We start from the raw sequence: 23029 nt of genomic DNA on the forward strand, positions 1-23029 counted from the left end.
AAGTACTTGGTGCCTCATGTATTAAAACAGTCGTATATTGCACATTTACCCATAAATCCGTGGAATAAATGTGTAATACTTGTGACTCTTTCGGTAAAAAGTCGAACTTACTTTTGTCCTTGATTACTGTAATTGTTGTCATACGATTCATATCCTTGGTCATCATAAGCTGTCCCGTAGCCGTCGTCGTATTCCTGTAGCAAAAAAGTAGACAAAATTTACCCAGCTAGATGAAGCTCAACACAGAAAAAAATCCAGAAAACATTTTGACATTAACAGGATGTTGATATGACAAGCTGTTCAACATCACACCTGCTGAAATGTGGAGCGATGAGGTTAAGAAAACATACAGTATGATTAATACATTCGTCTGTGTTGTGCTGTTTGTTTAACTTGCGGTTCGATACCTTTCTGATGCGGGTTAACGACATCATGCGAGTGTCGTTAAATCTTATCTCTTACTAAAGACAACTTTTTTTGCAATGCAATACATCAAAGCTTTCAGCACATATATAGGTCAAAAAGCTTCATCTGCTGCTGTTGGAAGTACATATGCAGGACTATTAGAGTAGCAACTGCAGCCCTGCCCTTGTCTCTGTGTCAACTAACTGACAGTGGGATGCAAAGACTTGCTGTGGCTATGTTTCATCACCACCTCAAAGGATGAGCCTTGAACATCTGTTTATACTCCAGCAATCTGCACCCCTCCCACCCCCGCACTCTACCCAGGCCCCCGCCAAGAGGAACATCAAAGCGAACCAGTGCCGCACCCGTCCTAATTTGGGATAAATGGGACTTATGTTCCACAAAAGGCGTCGACCCCTAGCGACACATCTCTCATCCCCCACACACTTCTTGGCTAATTCCATCTGCCCCTTATTTGCAAGCTTGAAACGAATGTCTGTAAGATTCAGCACCAGAAGAAAATGCTCATCACATCCGTGTTATTATTAAAAACTTAATTCCTGATTAGAAACATGCATTTGCCAAATGACAGCATTTGAATTGACTCTTTTATGTTTAATCCTTCAGAAGCAAAGTGAAGGAACTACATGTGACATATAACAAAGGCAACTCAGATGTAGTAAGACTTCCCTGTCTCTGGGTAAAGTATGAGATAGGCAGTTGTTTTCTTAGTCTGTGGTGAATTACGTCAGCTGGATTTTAGGAATCTACTGGATACGAGTATGTGGAAACTTCTTGGTCATCCAACTGGGTGACTTTTTCAGACTATAACTGGCAATTTTAATCTTCATATTGGCAACCCTCCTGACAGCAAACTAAAATAAGTCATTGCTTTGTTTGATTTGGTACAGCAGCTAACCCATAACCCCCACATTCATGGTAATACAACAGAGCTACTGATCGCTAAGTGGCCTTAGTATTACTTTTATTAATGTTTATTAATTTTTGTGTTTTCTTCAGTGGGCTCATCGACCCAGGAAATAAAGCAAGACCTACAACTAAAACATATATTTAAATGAAAATGCTGGTATTTTATTAGTGACAGCCACAGCTAGCCTGTGGATGACCAGCCTGATCAGTTTAACTCTGAAACTCAGGATCTTTGACGATATTGCACCTGTCATAATTGAATCGGGCAAACAGGAAGATACTTCTGAATGTAAATAGAGGAAAAGCAAGCTTCAGTGTTTTCTTAAAACTACTTTCAACAGTTTAGCTGAGCTCTGAGCTTCTGAACCTGGTTGATGGGTCTCTCCGTTTATTTCTTATAAAGGAAGGCTACTGCAATGCTCTTTTTATTGCCCTCCCTAAACGACTATTAGACAGCTACAGTTAGTTCACAATGCTGCTGCTAGAATTGTAACAAAAATGACTCCAGTTGTCAGTTCACTGCATTGGCTTCCAGTAAGTATAATTGATTGTTTTAAAATCTTTAAATGGATTGGGGTGTAAATATGAAAACCGGGTCTGCAACATCTGGTTACCTAGTAGTTCCCAGATCTGGAACTAAACAGGCTGATAATGCATTTAGCCACTATGCTCCCCTAGGAACCGAGAAATGAAACCACCAGAGAGCTGTACTATAATTGCTATTATTATTGTTTTTATTGATATTATTATTATTATTATTATTATTGTTGTTTTTTTCCTTTTAATTCTATGTTGTAAACCACTTTGAATGACTGTAGTATTTTAAAGGTACTATGTTACTGGTGTTCACGTGGTAAAATTGTGAATTCTTTTCTATTTGTCTTGAGGCAGCTTTAAGGGAATTAAAGTCCCTTCTGACATTTCTAATTCTACAGTTACAAACACTTTTGCAACATAAACAGTTCTTCACACTAATGCGAAGGCTAAATTTAGTCAATAACTGTACTTTCTACAATATGAACCCTCTTGAACCCACTTCAAAAGCAGAGGCTCTCAAAAGGCAGTGCAATTTTGTCAAAAGCTACGTAATTAAAACCACTTTTCAACAGGCAGAGGAAACTGAAGCTTTCCCTCTGCCTGAAACCTGAAAAACAGTGGCAATAAAAGGATCAGGCTGACAAACGCAAGGTTGGATAATACTGACATGAATATTTAACTGTTAACATTTTATTGGCAACCTAGGGTTAAGGTTTGGTTAATGTCCACCTCTTTTCACAGGAGTTTCACCTGCTCAGAGCACCGAAATGAAAAATTTATATTGTTTTTTGGAGAAAAAAATACTCATTTTTTTGTGTCCCGAGTCAAAAAAATAATCTCAATTTTTAAAACTAGTGTAAAGTGTAGAAGTAAATTTAAATCTAATTTGATATACAAAGAGGTGTTTACAAAGGTTATAAAGCTAGTTATGTAGCTATTTGGTGGTTACGTGTTTTGATATTTACATGTTTACATGTTTGAATGTTTAGACATGCATGTTCAAACCAGTAATAAGTATGTGTTATATCTACCTGGTTGTTTTCCCTGTTTTGATCTGAGTATAAGATTTCCTGGCTTCTGAGAGGCCAGTGAAGTATTCATGAGGGCGGCACACAGGAAGTGTGGGTTGTTGTTGCCGTGTGCTAAAAGTAAAGAGGCTGCTAAAAAGTTATCCGTCTCCGTCTTGCTGTTCCTAATTATTCAGAGAGATTCCAAACCATCTAGTGAACCCTCACGTTACACTAGCATCTAGTGCTCATTAGAGGAACTGCAGGTTTTAGCACACGTACTGGTTTCATTTTTCAGCCATGATGCTTGCTGCTTCATGCCAAAATGCCATAAATTTAATGTTGAAATGATGTTTATTGTTAGAATACTAACCATTGAGCAATGGTGAAAATACTAATTGGTGACATTTTTAATATTGGAAATATTAAAAATGTTTTAAAAAATCTTATGAGAACAAATGACAGCAATTGATTTTTTCTAGAATTAAGACTAGTAGCACCTTTCCATTCTGAACACTACATAACTTTATAAGGCTCGGTGGTTTATTACATGGCATCAGTCAAGGTGAGGAAAGGAGCAGCTATCTTATATTAGGCTTCATTAAGTTGGTGATGCTTTTCTCCATAGCAACCTCCTTTTCCCAGCCATGAACTCAAGCATCAGGTTCCTAACATCATCTATGAATCTTTAATCACAGAATATTTAAATGTATTAAAAAGAAATGGAAAAGCCACAACTCAAGTGTTTGAAGCTGAAACGGCATCAACTAATAGACGACTGGAAAGATTGTGTGTGGCTATAAATGTCTTCCCATTTGAATTTAAAATAATGTTGCTGTTTTTGTCAGAACGACGTCTGCTTTTGTCTCATTACTCTGAGAACATCCCATTTCAATGTATTTAAAAGTTGACTCTGGTTTAAGGTCACTTTATCAGGCTGGAATAAACAAGGGTGGTCCTGAATATTGAATGACGAGAATCCTTAGAAGGACTCAGCTGTCAAATAAGATAATTCACAGGAGATAATTTAGTTATTTGAGTAACACTTGAACCTAACACTTTTCTGCTAGACTGAGCGAACATACACAGTCGGTTTCCAAATATACCCAATGAGTTACACCATTTAATGCCGTGAAAAAAATCTTAACTTTTCCGTGTCTCAAACTAAAACCAATTAGCTGGTGTATAAAGGAAAGCAAAGTTAATGAAATTAGCAAGGAATGTGTCTGTCCTACTTGGTTGCAGAGTTACATAAAATGATGTGGAAAAATACCACATCAGACATCTGGCTGTGTTTAAAGCTCGATAGTTAATGACACAGAGCGACATCATGAAGTACCTGTACTGAAAAGGTATGGCTAATTAAAAATAATGAGCTGTGTGGGCTGGAGAAAGTCTACCAGCCTAAGTCACTGATACTCCATATGGACAAAAGTACAGGGCAACCTACAAATATCATCTACATGAAGATGTATGAAACATTTTGCAGCACCAACAGTTTCCACTCTTCCCAAAAGGCTTTCTGCAAAGTTTTGGGGTGTGACTGCAGGAAATCTCCTAAAGAGCGTTTGTGATTACAGACGTGGATGTTGAATGAGACGGCCTGGCTTGCAATCTCCATTCTAGTTCATCCCAAAGGTGTTCGATGGGGTTGAGGTCAGGGCACGGTGCAGGCTAGTCAAGTCCTTCCACATCCAAAGTCATCCAACATTGTCTTTATATGGACCTTTAATTCGTACACTGTAGCACATTTATGCTGGAACAGGAAAGGGCCTTCTCCAAAATGTTCGTGCAGAGTTGGGAGTACAAAAATTGTACAAGATATTGTAGTAAGCTGAAGCATTAATTACCCCCTTTACTGGAACTAGGCGGGGTTCAACAACCCCACAGCATTATCCCCCCTCCACCAAACAGACCTGGCACAATGGCGTCATGCAGGTAACGATCTCAGACTGCCAGATAATGAAGCACAATTTGTTCTAGAGTCCAGTGGTAGTGTGCATTAAATCACGCCATCCTATTTTGTGATGTAAGGCTTGGCATGAAGCTGCTCGCCATTGGAAACCCATGCAATGGCACATCTATAGTACAAGCTCCAGTTCACTGCTGAGACCCACCAGCGGTCATGTAACCAGGGAGATGACTCTCCTACTCCTCTACAATACGCAGTTTTATTTGTTTTTAAATTACATTGTTGAATTCAATTTCCTTCAGTATGAGGAATAATAATTAAATGTGAAGATCTTAATAGAAAAATTATTCTGTTCTTGTGCTATCAAGGCTGCAGGGGGGTTCTGTAATCGAGAGTTAAAGAGTAGTTTTCCTCCTCATCAGCAGCCAGTAGCCTCCATACTCTGCTGATGCTGCATTGTCATTCAGAAAATTTACTACAATAAAACAAATAGACTTCACCTCACAAATGCACTTTGTGGGTTCTATTAGACTAGCATTAGACTGCAAGGAAATGGTATTAATATAAAAAAAAAAGAAACAAAAGAAAGCACTACTTTTTTTTTAGCTTCTCAGGTCAAACTCTGTGTACTATATTTGTGCAATATTCCTACAGGGATAACTTTATCCCTTTTTATGTGTGTTCTGTATTGATTTCATATCACGTGGCAGCAATAGCAGCAATACATATCAATTTTCTTATACAAAATAAGTATAACATTAAAAGACAAGATGAAATTTATTTGTGCCAGGCTTTTATTAAAAGCAGGTTACAATTTCATTCACCCGTTACCAGAAAAAGACACATCCATGTTACAGATTAGCCTGTTTTTAAGAAGAATAAATAAAAACATAGTGAATAAAAATAATAAAATAGGCGGTGGTTAGAACATGTTATTTTAATTTGAATGGTTCTCTCGTATGAATAACTGTAATAAGCAACGTCTTAGTTCTTCGTGTTTCACATGGTTGGGAATCGTTTCTTCATAATAGGAAGGGTTTACCTTACAATCCAGAGTTAGCGAGATTTGGTAGTAAAATTAGGGCTTTATTAATAAAACTGAACTGAATTCATTTAGAAACCCTGTGTGTTATTGTGAAAAACAATTCTAGTTTTCAGGGTTACAATATTTTGATAAAAATCCACGGCGACTGACATTTGTGCTGTTACGCCTACTAGTAAGATGGCAATACCCTGTGGCAAAACACAACCTGCTTTAAAAAAATCAAACAAACACAAGCAGAACTGCCAAAAACTGTTTCTCTAATGAGGTTGACTCTATTGTTTTCTAATTCTCTATTTCTAACACGTCAGATTTTCTTGTTTTCATGCAGATTACGTCCCGGATCAAAATGCGATACAATCGTTGTCGTCTTTTTTTTTCTTTTTTTTAAAAATCGTTGTCATTTGGAAATGAGATCGCACATAAGTATGAATTGAGATCGCGATTTTCTAACGATTAATTGTGCAGCCCTATACAGCGCTATATAAGAATCTCCAAAAATTAGTCAATCCGCATACGATCCCATGTTAAAATCTCCAACTCAACACTATTACAAACCATAACTACAAATGTAGTACAGCTTGATGTGTCTTGATGACTGAAGCTGTAGTTAGTCTATTACTGTAATTAGTCTATTACTTACCTCTAATTAGCAGGTAATGCAACCACAGGGCTAATGAGACTGCTGACAATCTTGCTAGCGTTAGCTGATGACTTAGCTTCCTCTGCTATAAACAAAGTTCCGTGATCCAGTGTGGGAGCACCAAATTCAAAGCAGAGCTTTGAAAATGTATATTGTTCTATACAGTCCATGATGCACAAAGCCCTCTTTAACCATAGCAGATGCAGACCAAGCACAGCGGTCGCAGCGCTGGTAGACACTTTAATTAGGCTTCAGCACAAGCCCTTACTGCTAAGTCCTCATCTCGTCTCACTGGTGACTCTATCTAGGTGCTGTCCACTCACATTGGACAACGCTGACTGGTATTAAGGGCCACATTAAACTTTAACAATGGCATGTTATTGCCATTTATTAGAGCAGCTACTCTATAATTGAGTTACAAGAAGGCTGAGAGGCGAAACATGCCTGGTTTATAAATCACAGTGGCACATTTAAAATGATTCTTTTCACCGGCGTCTGTCACACAAAAAGCTTTTTAAAAATGGAGCACAGACTGTGATGATGGTTTCAGTGAAGCGATTATAATATCTGATGTGTCTGTACTGATATACCATTTACTCGAAATACCTTCCAGAGCACAATAGTGCGACAATACTGCAAAAGTGCCGTGTTTCCAGCGCTAAACAGGATTAGTGTGACAGTGAGAGGTTGAAGGGGGGGTGCAGAGACAGATAGGAGGGAGAGAGAACAGCTCCTAAGTGAGTCTTTCATTTGAATGCTAGTGGATGGCTGAGAGGCGTGTTGTCAAAAGATAAGGACTGGCCTTTGAGGCCACTGAAGACTAACAGAGGGTCTGGCACTGCATGTTACAACAGGCGTATCACGGCCGCGGCACTGTGCTCTACAATACCACTGTAACAGATAGGATGCCACTGACACTCCGGCGCTGGATTTATTCCAAGCAGTCTGTACTAAATCCAAATGAGTTCAGCGACGTGCAGCCCTCGCTTTACGAACTTTTCCCAGAAAGTGCACGCACGCCGTGGCCTGTGCTAAAGAGAAGGAAAAAACGCAACAAAAGGTGTCAGAAAAGCAAACAACAAAGTGAGAAAATTAAGCAAATGAAAAGAAGAAGGAAAGCTTTGTTGTTCCCAAGATTACTAAATTACGACACCATCTGTTCAAAGAAAAATGTCTTGCCTCCATACAGCTGTGCCACACACTGGTCTTAACTTTTTAACGATGAAGGCAAAACAACACCCCGTGATATTGCCGTGCCGAAAACAAATAAGCCAGTATTTGCAATCCTCGGTCATCTGTCTTGGTCAAAAATTTCACAAAGTAGCTTTGTGTCATTTATTCAGCTTCTTCCTGCCAGCATATTTCAGAAAGCTGAACAGGCTGGAATTTGCTGGAGCTTTTCTGCTGCAGGGGTAGAAATACTACTCACGCTATCAGATTGAGGGTGCCAAAAAGTTGGCCTCATGCATCAAGTTGAAGTATCACTACCCCGTGTTACGCCTGACAAATGTTTTTCCTTCCGTTATTTTAACACCTTTGGTTTTGATCTTGGCTTAGTTTTAAATGAATTCTGTTCACACCTGCCAAGTATTATCAAGGGAATTCATGCCATCAATAAATTAGCCCTGAAGAAAAACATCTGCACACTGCAAATCACTCACCGCTTTCACTTCTGATGTAGCTCGACTATACGTGCTTATGCAGAACAGAGTCATGACAGGTCGTGGCAAGACTGTATTGATACAAGGACACGAAATATCAATATTTTAATTTGTTTAAAAAATGTAAATATTCTGGATTTTGAAAAATACTACAAACAAGAGAGCTCATCTCATGCACCTTGCTCCTGAGAAAATCGAACAATTGGCTCAGCTGAAAAACACGCTTAGCTTGACAGAGCTCAGTCACAGGAGTAAAAGCAGGACAGTAGCCTCCCTGCATCTATAAAAAAATTAGAGGATGCCTAGAATGCATAAAAGTCTTTCACATTCTGCAACTGACTACAGCGACTACACGGTTGCCCACATTTTGAGGCTGTGGCACACTCGAGAGTGCTTTTGATCTTAAGGCCCAGGTCACCTGATCGGTCGTAACTTTTCTGCAAACAGTCGCCATCCGACTTTTGCCATCCGACCATGTCAAAGGTTTCAAAATACTTGCTGTCTAATTAATAAATGCAAACAGTTTGCCAACATGTTGCCAACAGTCTGAATGAGTTTATGTCACTGAACACAACTCGGGGGGACTCGTCTCAACTGGCTGCCAGCTGGTTGTATTCTGGTTATATATAGAACAGATCACAGATGCAATAGTTAAATGTGATTTTCTACTTTAAATTTAGGCTGCTTGGGAACTTCCCCTAATGTACTGAACATTTCTTCTCCTCTCCCATTTTGCCCTCTCCCTCTTTTTGTGTTGCTCTTCTCTTTCCCTTTACTCCATAACTGGTCACAGCAGAAGGTTGCGGCTCCTTGAGCCTGGTTCTGCTGGAGCTTTCTTCCTGATAAAAGTGAGCTGCTCCTCTCCAGTATTTCCAAGTAGGGCTGGGTATTGTCAGTGATTTCTAGAATCGATTTGATTTCAATTCACAAGGTCCTGAATCAATTCGATTCAATTCGATTTGAATCTGGGAAATTTTGCCTCAGACAGTCAGAAATATTATAATTCAGATCAATACATTTACATATTTTTGTATCTATAAAAAGGAAGCTGACACTCGCAAGACTTTATCAAAGGTGTGAGCATCACAGCAGATGCTTTTGTGTCAAAGTAGCTGAAGATAAAACACAGAAAAACATGAAGGTGATTTTGCTGGCCTGGGATTTTATAAAAATATTCTGCAGTAGATCAAAAACGAAAGAAAACCATTAATCAACTCAAGAACATTACCTCTGAAGTTACAGCGGTTTTATTAGAGACACGGCTAAGCGTTTTGCATTTTGTACAATTTTAAAAAGTTTAAATTTGTTCAGTATTGAACGGCAGAAATTAGGTTTTCTTTTCGGAAGTAAGTAAAAGGAAAAAAAAAACGTTGTCCGACAGCGCTGTAAATAACTGTAGTCTTGTGCGTAACAAGCACGCGAATAATGCAGAAAACAGATTTCGGGGATAGACAGGAAACTGTTCTTGAAGTACAGAGAGAGAGAGAGAGAGAGCTGTGCATGAAGTGTGATTTTATTGGTGGAAGCAAAACAGCAAAAGTCAGAGGGAGTCCATGACGATGTTTATGTGAAGCGTAGTTTGGATCTTCTTTTGCTGCTGGTTCGGTCAATATTGTTTGGAGAGAGATAAAAACTAACAGCTTTAGAATCAGCGCAAAAAGGGCGTAAACACAAAGCGCAGACCTGCCGAAACATCAGAATCTGCGAGCTGTCGGCTTTCAGCCCCGACCGTTTCCGTGCCGTCCGGTGAGAAAGGCAACATCTCACTGATTCTGATCTGCGGGTCTGCGCTTTGTGTTTACGTCTTTGTGCAGAAGCCGTGTACTGCTGTCATTTACTGTTTTAAATGTTTGGTGGTTGTCAAAATTTTGTGACGTTTCTGGAATTTTGGGCAAAATACATTTATATTAAAAAATCGATTCAGGATTTTAATGAATCAATATCACGTTATCCAAGCCAGAATCGATTTTAATCGATGAATCGATTATTAAAACCCACCCCTATTTCCAAGTGCTTACTTATAGGTTTGGTTAGATTGTCCAATTCTGACAGTTTTGTCTGTAACAATGCAGGGCCTTTACCTTACAATATAAAGTGCGTCGAGGTGACTGATGTTTTGAATTGGTGCTTTATAAAAAATGTGACATTAATTGAAGAGAGAAAGATATTCTGCTTCATGCATGATAAAACCGTGCTGCTGGAGGTGCTGAATGAAAATCTGAGAATTCGTCAGTCTCCAGGCAATAAGAAAATCACATTTTGTGGCAATGTGTTGTCTTGAGGCATTTTTCATTTCAGGCTAAAAAGAGAAAGAAAAGAAGGCAATAATTTGCTCCACAAAAACAAATTAGAGGCTCCACATACAAAAATAAAATAGTAGAGGATAACTGAAATTTCTAATTTGTGGTAGAAATTACAGATGACTCTCATTTGTTGGGAGCTAACAAAGAATAATTCAATTTTCTCTGCAATTAGTACAAATCACAGGTTTGGTCCCGTGTGGGGAGGATTCAATCCTATCTTCATGACTGGTCTTGCCTGCCACACCAGTTGGTTGCAGCTTCTTTGTTACTGTATCTAAAATATTTCCCTAACCATCACATTCGATGGTTAAAACTGCTACAAGGACAGTGAATTAGACAACACGATTCAATTAACAGTGCTTGGCTCTCAGCAGGACTCGACATGCGGAGAAGTGCCTGAGGGAGATTTTTTTGTTTTTTTTTTAATGCCACAGTAGTCAGCAAGGACTCACAATGCTCAGAACGGATTACTGTTCCTGGAGGATTTAACATAAACAATGCCAACCCACATGCATTGCACACTTCGTGGTCCTCTCACCCAAAGGAATTCAGCTACCGTGTGAACAGAAACAAACACAGTTTCTGTCGCGTACATCTCCAGCATGGAGCTGATGTTCTACTATTTCGGTTAGCCTCCTTGGATTCTGTTCCATATTGGCAATGCTGGAACGGAAAGATACCAGCCAGAGCCTCATTTCTGACATGGGAGTTACATCATGTTTAATTCTCCTCCAATGGGATTAGCAGCAGGTAAGACAGTGATCTCAATGCACTTAATGAATTACACGAAATGAGATTTGGCTGCAGTCACAGTAGGCACTCAAGACGGCCGGGGCAGCCAGGACTGGAACACGGGATAATGACATTTCCGTGATTTTGTTTGGTAACAATTAGTTTCAGAGTAATTTGATACTGATGCAAGTAGAACCTTTAACAAAAGGTGCATGCCGACTGCATGGCGGGGCATCATCAAGACAAAAATCGCAAGGGGGTAATCGAGGTCTGGCTCTTTCTTCCTGAACAAGAGCGGAGAAGACGCCTCCAGTTGAACAAGTGTTCTGGCCCGTGGCGATGCTGAGCAGAGCACAACGGGAACGTGTATATGAGCAAAAGCTAAGCGGTGACAAATGAAAGCAGCGAAACATCCCTTTGTCATTTCATTGATGAATACAGGGGCCTATTTGTCAGCGGCCGACAGAGAACGCTTGCCCTGGGATAGTGATACATTCAGATAATACAGAGTAACTCATTGAGCCTCTAATTTGCAGCGATGTGCTTCGATTTATCATGTGGCAGATGTTGGGGGTCTTTTTTTCCCCTCACACACAGACACACAGGTGCAGGTGTCGGGAAGGGAAACGGGGGGGAGACGGGGGACGGGACACAGTTTACAACTGTGACAATGATGGCAAACAGCTGGTCCAGGAGTCATTCTCTACGACCTCCACGCATTTGAATTGCAACCTCTGAATAAACCTGTCAGATGTGGTTAGGTATGGGCTGCTGGGGCAATTTTCCAATGCAGGCCACCTCCTCGCTCCTTCCCTCTGCTAAATATGCGATGCTGATCCCGGGGTCTCTGGGGAACTTGCCTTGACAGTGCGGCAGGAGACTCTCTTGGCAAATGCACAAAAGCCTCTGACTCTAAGCCCAATGTATTCATCTCTGGGAGCTGTTGATATTGCAGGTTACCATAAGACTGTAGGTAAGCTACAAGAACAGTCCACAATAACAGCTCGAAACAGCTTAAAGGGAGGGAACTTGAAACAGATTTTTTTCTTTCCACAGGGATGTGAACTACTACAAAAACACATCTGGGAGAGACATCTGTGCCACATTTTGAGTATCAAACAGTTAATTTTCTGTACTCTGGTGATACCATCTTCACCGTTTTGTACCTTTGCTGCACTGATTTAAGGTGGAAGACCTACACATCACTCTCAGATATTTTTCGTGTTCCATATAGACCGCGCTGAGTCGACACAATTACACAATTGTTTGTGGACGTAACCTCTTTAACTGTAAATGTGTCTGACATTCATGTTATGGTGATTAACTTCATTCTTTAGCCTCTGGACCCAGATTTTTAGGCTTGTTAAGAATAATGTTGATTTCAGGTATGCAAAAGCTGACTGAAATCTAGAAGGGCACAAAATATTACTGTAAGATCTGTTAGCAAGCTAGCAACAGCTCGAGAAAAATTAGCCTAGTGGCTCCTCCATGATTATCCGCCTGCTTGCAAGTGAAGTCTACGCTGTAGAATGAGATGGAGGTAAGAAAAAGATTCTGTATATGAGCTATGATGGTAACTTAAAATGGTAAACCACTGAAAAAGTATTACTCACTGGAATTAACTGTGTTCTGGTAGCCTAACAATATACATTTTAAAGCTGTAGGCTAATTTTGATTTGACAGTCAACATTTTCAACATGTCTGGTTAGTATTTGTGCAGCACATATACATCAATAATAAATCAAAAATATTTGAATTAAAAAACAAAACAAAATGAACGTCGTGCAATTATACTGCGTTATATTTCCCTTTTTTAAGAGGCATCTGAACCACCTAAAAAATGGGAATTTGTGGGACTATTTATAGGTTGATGGACCGCTGTATATTTTAAAGCTTTTAAGAAAAAATTGTAACTTTAATTAATATTTGTTTTACAGTTAAGTGATAACATTAAGTGTGTAGTATGAGAACTAACTGTGAATAACAGAAGAATTTGAAGTTCAAAATACATGCAAGAAGGCTGGAAGTAACATTTTTTTCGTTTCTGAAACTATTTTGGACTGACCTCTAACCCTAGCCTTAAGTTTGCCAGAGACGGTGGATCTTAAACAGGTTACAGTTTTATGACATCAAAATGTAACATACTACCTCGAACATAGTCACATCTAGTTTTTTTCATATATGAGACAAGATATTGTGTGTGATCCTTGTTTTATTATTATGCTGCTCCAATATTGATAATTCAGAATTAGATATCAGATGCATACATTCTGACCGTTAAGGAAACAACAGAGGAGAGCTTACATTTCAAACTGAAAAAAAAAAGACATCTTACTCTTAGGAGAAAATAATGATCCCATAATGTCCATTAATTAGCCACAGGCTACAAACTGAACTCAATTTTTATCCCGTATTCATTTAAATTCAAGCTAATTAGAACAAAGAACATAAACCAAATTATCCTTTTTAAGTCTCTGTTTGCAACATAACCATTACAGTACAAACTGGAGGAATACCTTAGTAGTTAAAAACACAACAGTTCTGAGGCCTAAGGGACAACGCTGAAGTGTCAGTGAGACAGTGTACAGCCAAGTAACGTTGGTATACTTGGAAACCAGAAACTATACCAAGTATAAAAATATGCACATGAAACTCGTGTTTTCAGAGTTATGACTCTGAGAAGGAGTTCGATGTTTGACACACATTATAATTACACCTCCTTCAGCTATATGTCGCAGCATCTCCTGCTGCTGCCACGCTGATGAACAGACAGATCAGCAATGAAATTGCTGCAACTAATCTGCTGTTGTTTCCATAACACAAGCATGCATGAACACAATGTTCACTATTCTTGGCTTCTTCCTCCAACTCTCCCACTCCCACTGGGGAAATGCACCTCACAGTCTGAAAACCTCTCATCCACAGTAACCAGGTCATCCCCGGTGGAGAAAACCCCACTCCTGTGCTTTAAAAAAGTAATTTTTAAAACTAGATTCTACTCTTCATAGTATGGGGGTGGAACTGTCCAAAACAAACACCTCTAAAACTAAACTAACATTACAAAACAGATGGACTCCAAAGCGACCCATGCATTTTAAAGCCTAAATGTTGTGTTTTTGAAGAAAACCATCGACTATTAACCTGCAGCTTCCCAGAAAGCACAATGTTATCAAGCTACATTCATAGAGAACGATCATAGACTATTTGGACACAAATATAGCTCAGTCGAAGATAGATGTAACCACTGTGATGTCATTGGTTGGTGTTCAGACTCATTGTTTGCGTTTTTTGCTGCTGCCGTGTTGGTTTGAACAGCAGTCCCCAACCTATAAATACAACTAAATAAAATGATACGACCGAGACAAAAACTGTGGTATTTTGTAAATATAATAATAAACACAAATTCACTGTGTAATTGTGTAACTTTATTAGCAGCGTCGTCCTGAGATGCACCAACAACATTGAGACTAACCTCCTCCTCTCTGCCCCTTGATGCTCTGTGGTTGCTAACGTGTAAATATTTCGTTCAAAATAAGACACAAGACTACAACACATGAAAAGACCCGGGGAAACCGAGTTAACGATAAAAACCCTGAAAACCATAAATTTCACACCCGAGCCTCAACTCACGCAGCCCGGTACCAAACGACTCATGGACTGGTACCGGTCCGTGGCCCGGGGGTTGGAGACTGCTGGGTTTGAAGACCCAGCAGTGACCATATTTGGAGGGTGACATGCCAGCCTCAAGTGGGCATCAGAGGAATAACAATTTCTCCAGTGGCTTGATTTTTAATCCCCAGAGATTGCCTCATGGAAAGAGTAAGACATAAATTTAACTGAATCTATATTTTTAATATAACATAAAAGTCAATCCAAATCTGAAATATTTCAATAAAACTCTCTCATTCTTATTTTAAAAACGAGTAGCAGTTGATATGGCACTCAGCCCTACACTATGTTAAAAATTTATTAAACTTCAATTTCACACACATGGACACAAACTGCAACACGCAAACATATTTTTGCACACGTGTGCTCACTGCTGTGTTCTCGCATTATATTGGAAATACTCACATATTCGCCGTATGAGTCCTGGACTATGGGAGGAACTGGTCTGTACCCGGTGGCCGGGGGGGCCCCTCTGGCTCTCTGCACCCCTCGCCCTCTGGAGGACGGAACCCGGCTGGGCGGGGATCCTCTGGGTGCGGCTCCTCGAGGCAGTGCTGCGTGCAGTGGAGGAACTCCTCCGCGACTCCTGACACGAGACACAAACATCCGCCCAGGTTTAGATGAAAGAGCTAATGCATGTTTTATATCTTATTAGCTTTTTTGGAGGCGACTGTAATAAATTCTGTAGATTACTGGAGGGAGGAATGGAAATGTGCGTCTAGCTGAGATGGATCAGATGCACAACACAACATATTCATATCATTTTTAAGGCAGTAAACGATACTGTTAAATGCATATCAGTTCACAGTATTTCATCTATCTCAGATGTCCATTGCATTCCATGTCTTCACGATGATGTGCTGTAATATATCATGTTTGCAGTGAAGCTGCCTCATCTACTTCCATTCCAGTTAGTGATTTCCTACATCGGCCAGAATGACTTGACTGCAACCGTAGCAATGAATTTGATACATTCGGCAGGCAGGTTATGTGTGTAGGTGGAGAGAGAGGAACAGCGAGGGTGGAGGGCAAGTTCTTCCAGTCGAGAAGAAGTGAGTCATGTCCATTACTCAAAACACAGCATGTCTTGTGGCTGAATTGCTTTCTTGTCTATTACGGCAAATGTAGATAAAGAAAAAAAAAAGTACTTCTGCCTGTTTTATAATAAATGTATTCTACTCTGTTTGTTGATTTTCTAACTTGTCAGCCTGGAGAGAAAAGCACTGGTTAAAATTCTGCAAAAACTGAACATTTCTTTAAAATCTATTTCTTAGACATGGTTTCTTTTGATATTTAGAACTGCCAACACCCGACTTCTGCCTTTAATATTTTAGTAGCCAAGCATGCCCATCACACGCGGCTCTGCAGCAAACGAGTGAGCGATTCTGATGACATCTGGAACACAGAGCCTAACTCGCACTGAAATCAAGACGGAAGCAAATTCAAGCTGCTCTGCTGGAAATCAAAGGCGGTCTGACCTTGTGGTTTGGTAAAAATGTTGCACGCGCTTTTTACATCGAATGAGCTTTCTTTTTAAAAGCAGTTAACTGATATGGAGCAGCAGCAGAAAACCGCCAGGGGTCATTTTCTTTCTATGCTTTCCATTTCAGCTCCTTCTTCCCATCTTTTCTTTTTTTTTCCTGGTGAAACATCACAGATTTGGGGCAGGAAGACAGAGAGAGTGAAAAAAGACTAACCAGGATAGTAGGGAATGTTTACTTGATTGCAATTTGACCGTCGTTAAGTTTAAATACTTTTTTAAAAAAAACGATTCCCCTTTAAGTGCTGGATCCTTCTATTCCAGCAACAGCTCCAGTCAAAGTTAGTGTAAAAAGGAACATCTGTCACGGTTCTGGGTCCGTTGGACCCAGTATTTTGAGTTTATTATATTTCGGTTTAATTCTGCTTCATGGATTGTTTTCTTATTCTCGTAGTGATGATGATTATTTCTTGTTTCTGTTTATCCGTGCTTAAGGATTTGTTCTCAGTTGTATCTCACGTTTAGTTTAGTTCAGGTTCCATGTGTCAGTCTCTGTCTGTCTCTCAGTGTAAAGTCTGCATGCTGTTTTATTGTGAAAGTCTTTGTCTTATGTTAGTGTGTGCAGCTTGGTTCCCCCCGTCTCGTTAACCCTGATCTCTCCCAGCTGTGTCTCCCTCCTGTTGCCCATTCGCTGATTACCACCCTGTGTATATTAGCCCTGTGTTTTCCTGTGCTCAGTGTCGCGTCGTACCCGCAGATCCTGCCTGTGTGTTCCAGTTAGTGTTTTCATGTTTGGTTTCTGTTTTGTTGGTGCCAGCAATAAAGCTGTGGTTTTCAGTTATATTTCCGTCTGAGAGTCCTGCACTTGGATCCACATCTCCACCTGCCCGCACACAGAGCCCTGACAACATCAATTACAAAGTCTCTATTAGAACGGCATCAAAAAAGCGTGCAAATATGGAAGAAACTGCATGCTACTTCCACTGTAGGAGCCTGTGGGACTCCTGTCTTATCACGCACAAATTAAGCATGGTAAATGCTAATTACAGTGTAATTTAAAACACAGCCAATTATATTCTGACTCTGAGCAACACAAACGCCCTTTCTTCGTGACCTTGTTTATCTCAAAATCTGATAAAAGAAGTGTGTTTTCTTTTCTAAACACAAAGAGCAAACAACACGACTGCTTTCTCTTTCTTTTTTTAAAGCGAGCGTCGAGCAAAGAGCGTTAAAGTCTCCTAATGGCCGTGAGTATTTTCATTTGTAGTCTTGTGAGGTCTCCAAGGAGCTGGAATTAGCGTGGGTTCACAGAGATGGTACAGAAGCAAGCATCAACTGGAGATCATTTGCATTTAAAGGATTTTATGCAAATGAGGCTTTGCTTTGCTAATGTTTATGGACACCAGACATTGCATCACTGCACTCTGCTAGACACTATTTACTATCATTGTTGTTTTCCAATTAGAGGTGCTTGCTCACCGGCCTGACCTATTTCATCACACATGAATAGCAGTTTCGGGTAAAACATGACCTTTTAACATGGAACAAACAAACACTGCTATTCACAAAATGTACGTTGTTAGCTTAGCCAAAAGGTGGTATACACACTCGCCTCAATCATGGGCTATTTCTGTGTGCTTTTTCACATGACCAGGGGAGTACAGTTAAATTAAGAAATAATGGTGTTAAATGTAAATATAACATTTTCATACTACACTGACATGAAGCAATAATATTATGAATTATTATTCTGCACAATTCATACTTTCTGAAGGTTTTCTGCTAAATAATATTTAAGTAAATGTTAATTTAAATATACCTGATCTAATAATGATTGTGGTATAGGTTTAGTTTGGTTTAGTAAATTAATTTAATTGTTCACTCCTGCTAACTCCTTTCTATTGGCTGTTCACTGTGGGACCCTGTACTAATGTGAAATGTGAGTATGTGGCACTGCTACCGACGGGATTAGAGTGTGGAACAGAATGTAGCTCAGAATGAAAAAACATTAACATCACTTTTAGTTAGTCCCTTATTCTCAGTCATGGAAGCCCCAGGGGTTAAAACTACTGTGAGGCCTGCAGATGCTGATAAAAAGGCAATAAGACAGGCAATAAGTCAGTCTGCTATCGAATGGGGTCAAGTTGACGATTACATGAATTGTGCTGGTGGTAATATGTCACTAAACTGTGATAAACCAGTGAAATCTGTTTCTGTCTGTTCCATCTACAGACACAGAAATTCAGATTAAATAGAAATTCACAGTAACTATTTCCAATCTGATTTCAGCCAGACTGCAACATGCATCTGTCTGCCTTTATGAATTAGATGGGAATTATTCGCAAGACACGAGGCAACTTTAGCAACCACCTTGTGATCTAAAGGGGCTGATAAGAGCTGAGCTCACTACACTGTGCCACTAAGGGAAGAGGAAGGGATAGTTATGTTGAAATACTTTTCTTACTTTTCAGTTTTCTTATGATTCTTAAATTATTTATTGTTGAATATTGTAAGATTTCATATATTTTGTAAGTAAATTGCAAATAGTTTCAGAAACTGCAACCAGGGGGAAGGCAAAATATGAACAGATGTGGTTCAGGATTGTATTTTTTTGTTAAATGATGGATTGGCATGACCTTTGTGCTTTGTTGCATCTCATCTTGGCTTGGTGTATTTTAAAACGTATCTGTGTTTGCATATCTGCATTTCATTTCCATATTGCCATCCTGAAAAGGGTTGTTTAACGTTAAAACCCTACAATCATATTGTTGTCTATCACTGCAAAATAAAAAACCCAGTACAATCTAGATGCTCATAATGCACATAAGGCCAGATCAATCTCAGAAGAACAGCTTGATGGAGGATCACTAAGTAAAGTTTAAAAGTTTAGATTTCGCAAGTCAACAGTCATGACTTTGTAGACTAACATCTGTATAACTATAACTAGCTGTGTAAACTGTAAAATGATAACATTTGTTAATATAAAGTATTAAAAAATACAGCCCACACAGCATCTATACTGTATTTTTGAATAAACAGGTTTTATAACACAAGGATGATGGCTGTTATAATCTAATTTATGTAACTCGTGATCAAACTGCAGCCTAGAGTTCAAAACAGCCATACTCGTTACTGTAAGAGTAATGAAAACTTCCAAGAGTGAAAAAGCAATATGAGTTCTACATCACAGCACATGTTCAAAAAGCTTAAGCATCAAGGAAAGGGATCTTTTCACCTTCCATGCACTCCCACTTTGTTTGAGAAAGTGAATTAAATTAAGGAAGAGCTAAAATGACTGTTGCCTGCAGGCAAACAAACTTAGCTTAGTTTGCCACAAATCAAACCAAATTTGGCTCATAGTCATAAACTCAGGAGACCTGCAGCAGCATGCACGGTGTGTGTATAGGGACGTGGAATGTTCTCCACTACATTTATTTTAAAATATTACTACAATGAGTTATTTTTCAGAATTACATTGCTAATATAAGATGTATATATAATGTGTCATAATATTTAGCTAAACATTACACTATTGAGTAATTAATGTGAGGGCCTTTGATTTGATCTTTCTGACAGCAGAGCTGCTGAGTGAAGTAACAGAACAAGAAGTCAGTCTTACTTCCAAGTTATTAGCTTCAAACTTCAAAAGTCTCAGCAAAATAATAAACAGCAGTGCGTGCTGCTTTTGTGTGTAAAAACTGTTCATGCAGCAAACTTATTGTGTTGCACAAAATCAGACTGCACTTGCCTGTGGCCTGATGAAAAATACAGATTATTGACTTGTACTTTATTAAAGTGGGTGAGTTTGTCTGGCTTTGCCGTAAACAGATGCGCCAGTTGATCTCTTGCATTTACAAAAAGGCTGTTCAAGGAATGCTTGCTGCATTTAAGTGCTGGTGCTGCTGCCAAAACCTACCATGAGTGGAATAAAGGGTCTACAGCAGGGATCCTGGGGGCCAAATGTCTACAATGTATTTAGCCCTTCATATCTTTAACATTCAAAATGCAGAAATGTCTTTTTACACTTGTCTTTAATTATCTTATTTGACTGGAATGACAAATAAATGTAGCTCTTTATTAAATGTTTAATATTTAGGATACGTAATACCAAATTCTACCTCTAAAGCAATGCTTGATAAAAAGCACAGTTTTGTGCAAAAAGAAAAAAAAACTTATCTCCCTCATATTTGATGCTTTGCTTCTTTTGTTTGTGCCCTGTTAGTCTTCCAGAATACATTATAAAAAGCGTATAAATTCAAGGAAGTAGCAGCTGTATGCGAAGTTCCACAGTGCCAACTTCAATTGATAACGGCACTGGGTTGGGTTTGCTGCAACTACAGTTTCTCACTCTTCTTTTAATTCCTGCTGAGGTCTGCAGCCATTCTGCATGGTGTACTCAGAAATACCAGCGCTCATTTTCTGGCTTAAGAAGAACGTTTTTTGTTACAGTTCATTCTTTCAAAAAGTAAGAAACAACTTCCAAACTGTTCAATAACAAGTCATATTACACATGAAGTCTTTGTCTGGTTTGTTGTGCTCAGTTTGATACCGCTGCTTTGTCCTGTTGGAATGGCGATAGATCAGTACAGACACATTATGATACATGTCTTTCTGGCAGATGCACCAACAAGTATAAATGGCAATCTAGGCTCTTTACCAGGGCTTTCAAAATGGCCTATTTAATCCTGTGTGTTTTGTTTTTTTGCTTTTTAATTAGAATAACAAAATAATTTTGTTATCCTAATTCTGCAAAGCTCTGCGTAGGTTCTACACTCTGCATGTTGTAGCTGTGTCAAGGGGCAACGTCACAAATATGTGGAATAACTGGTAACATCACCAGTTGGTAAGAGTTGGTCCTTTAGCTTAGCCCCTAATGTTTAAACAATCAAGCCACTAAAACTACTGTCTCTAGTTGTTACACACTTTTCTTGTATCTTTTAGAGTCTTTACACAGTTCTTCCTCTTCTCTGCACTGTCAGAACTACAAAATGACCTCCAGCTGGACACTGGTGTGCAAGTATCTGACCAAACAATCAGAAATAGGGCTGACGTTCTCAAGTGGGCCCAGTGCTCAATACCAAAATTGGCAGGTCCACAAGTGGTGCCATCTGCTTTTCACAATAAGAGTGGGTTCACCCTGAGCACATGTGACAGACATGAAAGGGTCTGAAGAAGCCATGGAGAACGTTATACTGCCTGTAACATCGTGCAGCACGACTAGTTTGGTGGCAAGTCAGTGTTGTCTGGGGAGGCATATCCATGGAGGGACAGACCTCTACAGGCTTGGCAACAGCACCCTGGTGCTCAACAATGTGGTCCTGGAGGATGAAGGAATTGATACCACTGGCTGTACCTCAAGCTCACTTCACCTAAATCCAACAGAACATGAGCTCAGTGATGCCCTGGTCCAGATTTTGACATTCCTCAGTAGGGCTGTTCGATATAACAATATGAAAACGTCTATTGTATCAGATCCTTATGAATTACTGACGATATGGAAAGCAAGTGAAAGGTTTAAATGGTCCTAATGTCTAATGTTGAGTATTGAGTAATGTCAGAGTACTTTCTGACTGGTACTCTGGTATCAGTACTGAAAAGCCGTATTAGCCCGTGAGGTATTATTTAATTAAATCAAGAAGTAATCACACTCACACTGCTATCACAGCTGAGATTTCAGTAAATCCAACCCAGACTGCATTTGAAAAAATACCTAAGCTCGCCGTCACGTCAGAGATTCAAGAGACATAAGAAACATCCACTGTCTACCTTGTATTGCAAAAGCTAAACAAAAACACCAGATATTTCTTGTGTTGTTAGACACAGACGGTCAAAATGTGCTTTAATTCTAAATAGAGACATTAACTCATAAAATGCAACTGGATACTATATACATCTATTTATGGAGAAATAGATAAAGAGCCTTCCCAGTGGCTCTTTATCTGTAAATAATACTCAATCCCCAGATGATCTGAAATGCACAACATCTTGCACATAAACACACACACACACACACACTCTCACACACATTTGGGCACAGGTTACCTGGGAGGCCCTGGAACAGGTGTCCCTCTTCCACGGGCGGCTGACTTGCCCCTCACTGATGGCACCTTGGCATCCTCGGAGCCGCCATTCAGGTATGTGAGCTCCTGCAGCTGGGCCTGTCTGATCTCATCATTGTAATCCTGCACACAGAGAGGCATAATGTTCACACTCACACACACATGCGTGCGTGCAGACGGCAATAGACTCGCTTTCAATTACACTGTATTAAATTACGTCCTTTATCTCCAGGGCTGCAGCCCCGGGAATATCTAATTAATATACTTTACAGTACTGCCGTGACCGCCGTTCCTGAGGCAGCAAAACATTTCAGATCATTCCTGTTGATAAATCCTCGGGACCCAGCTTGACTTCATCTTCTCACACAGCTGCTTTTTGCCCCTAACTTAAAACGGTATGGAAATATGGCTTTAATCTTAAAATGACTGATATGATTGTCATGTGTCCGCAGTATCAGTGTCTACACTTTATGGCAACTTTGAGATGAGAAGGTAGTCGGTGGGGACGGGACTGCCTATAATTAATGACGAGATGTAAATCATTGGTGCTCTGAGTATTGGAGACATCATTCATAATGAATGAAGAGTAAATAAGCTCCATGCTGTATGCTGCTGCCAAGGAGGGTTTGGCCCATGCAGAGAGATTCCC

At 39.6% G+C, this 23029-nt stretch overlaps 1 protein-coding gene across 1 annotated transcript in view; it reads right to left on the reverse strand.

Moving 5' to 3' along the window:
- The window catches only part of khdrbs3 (KH domain containing, RNA binding, signal transduction associated 3), a 141319-nt gene that overhangs the window by 25057 nt on the left and 93233 nt on the right, over nucleotides 1–23029 (reverse strand). Inside the window, exons 4-6 of the mRNA XM_005754060.2 lie at nucleotides 22364–22503; nucleotides 15247–15427; nucleotides 112–194 (exon numbers count right to left, since the gene is read on the reverse strand). Coding sequence (XP_005754117.1) covers nucleotides 112–194; nucleotides 15247–15427; nucleotides 22364–22503 — 404 coding nt within the window. The remainder of the gene's footprint in view (nucleotides 1–111; nucleotides 195–15246; nucleotides 15428–22363; nucleotides 22504–23029) is intronic.

Source organism: Pundamilia nyererei, unplaced genomic scaffold (genome assembly GCF_000239375.1).
Source record: "Pundamilia nyererei isolate P.nyererei 1_Seehausen unplaced genomic scaffold, PunNye1.0 scaffold00501, whole genome shotgun sequence".
NCBI lineage: Eukaryota > Metazoa > Chordata > Actinopteri > Cichliformes > Cichlidae > Pundamilia > Pundamilia nyererei.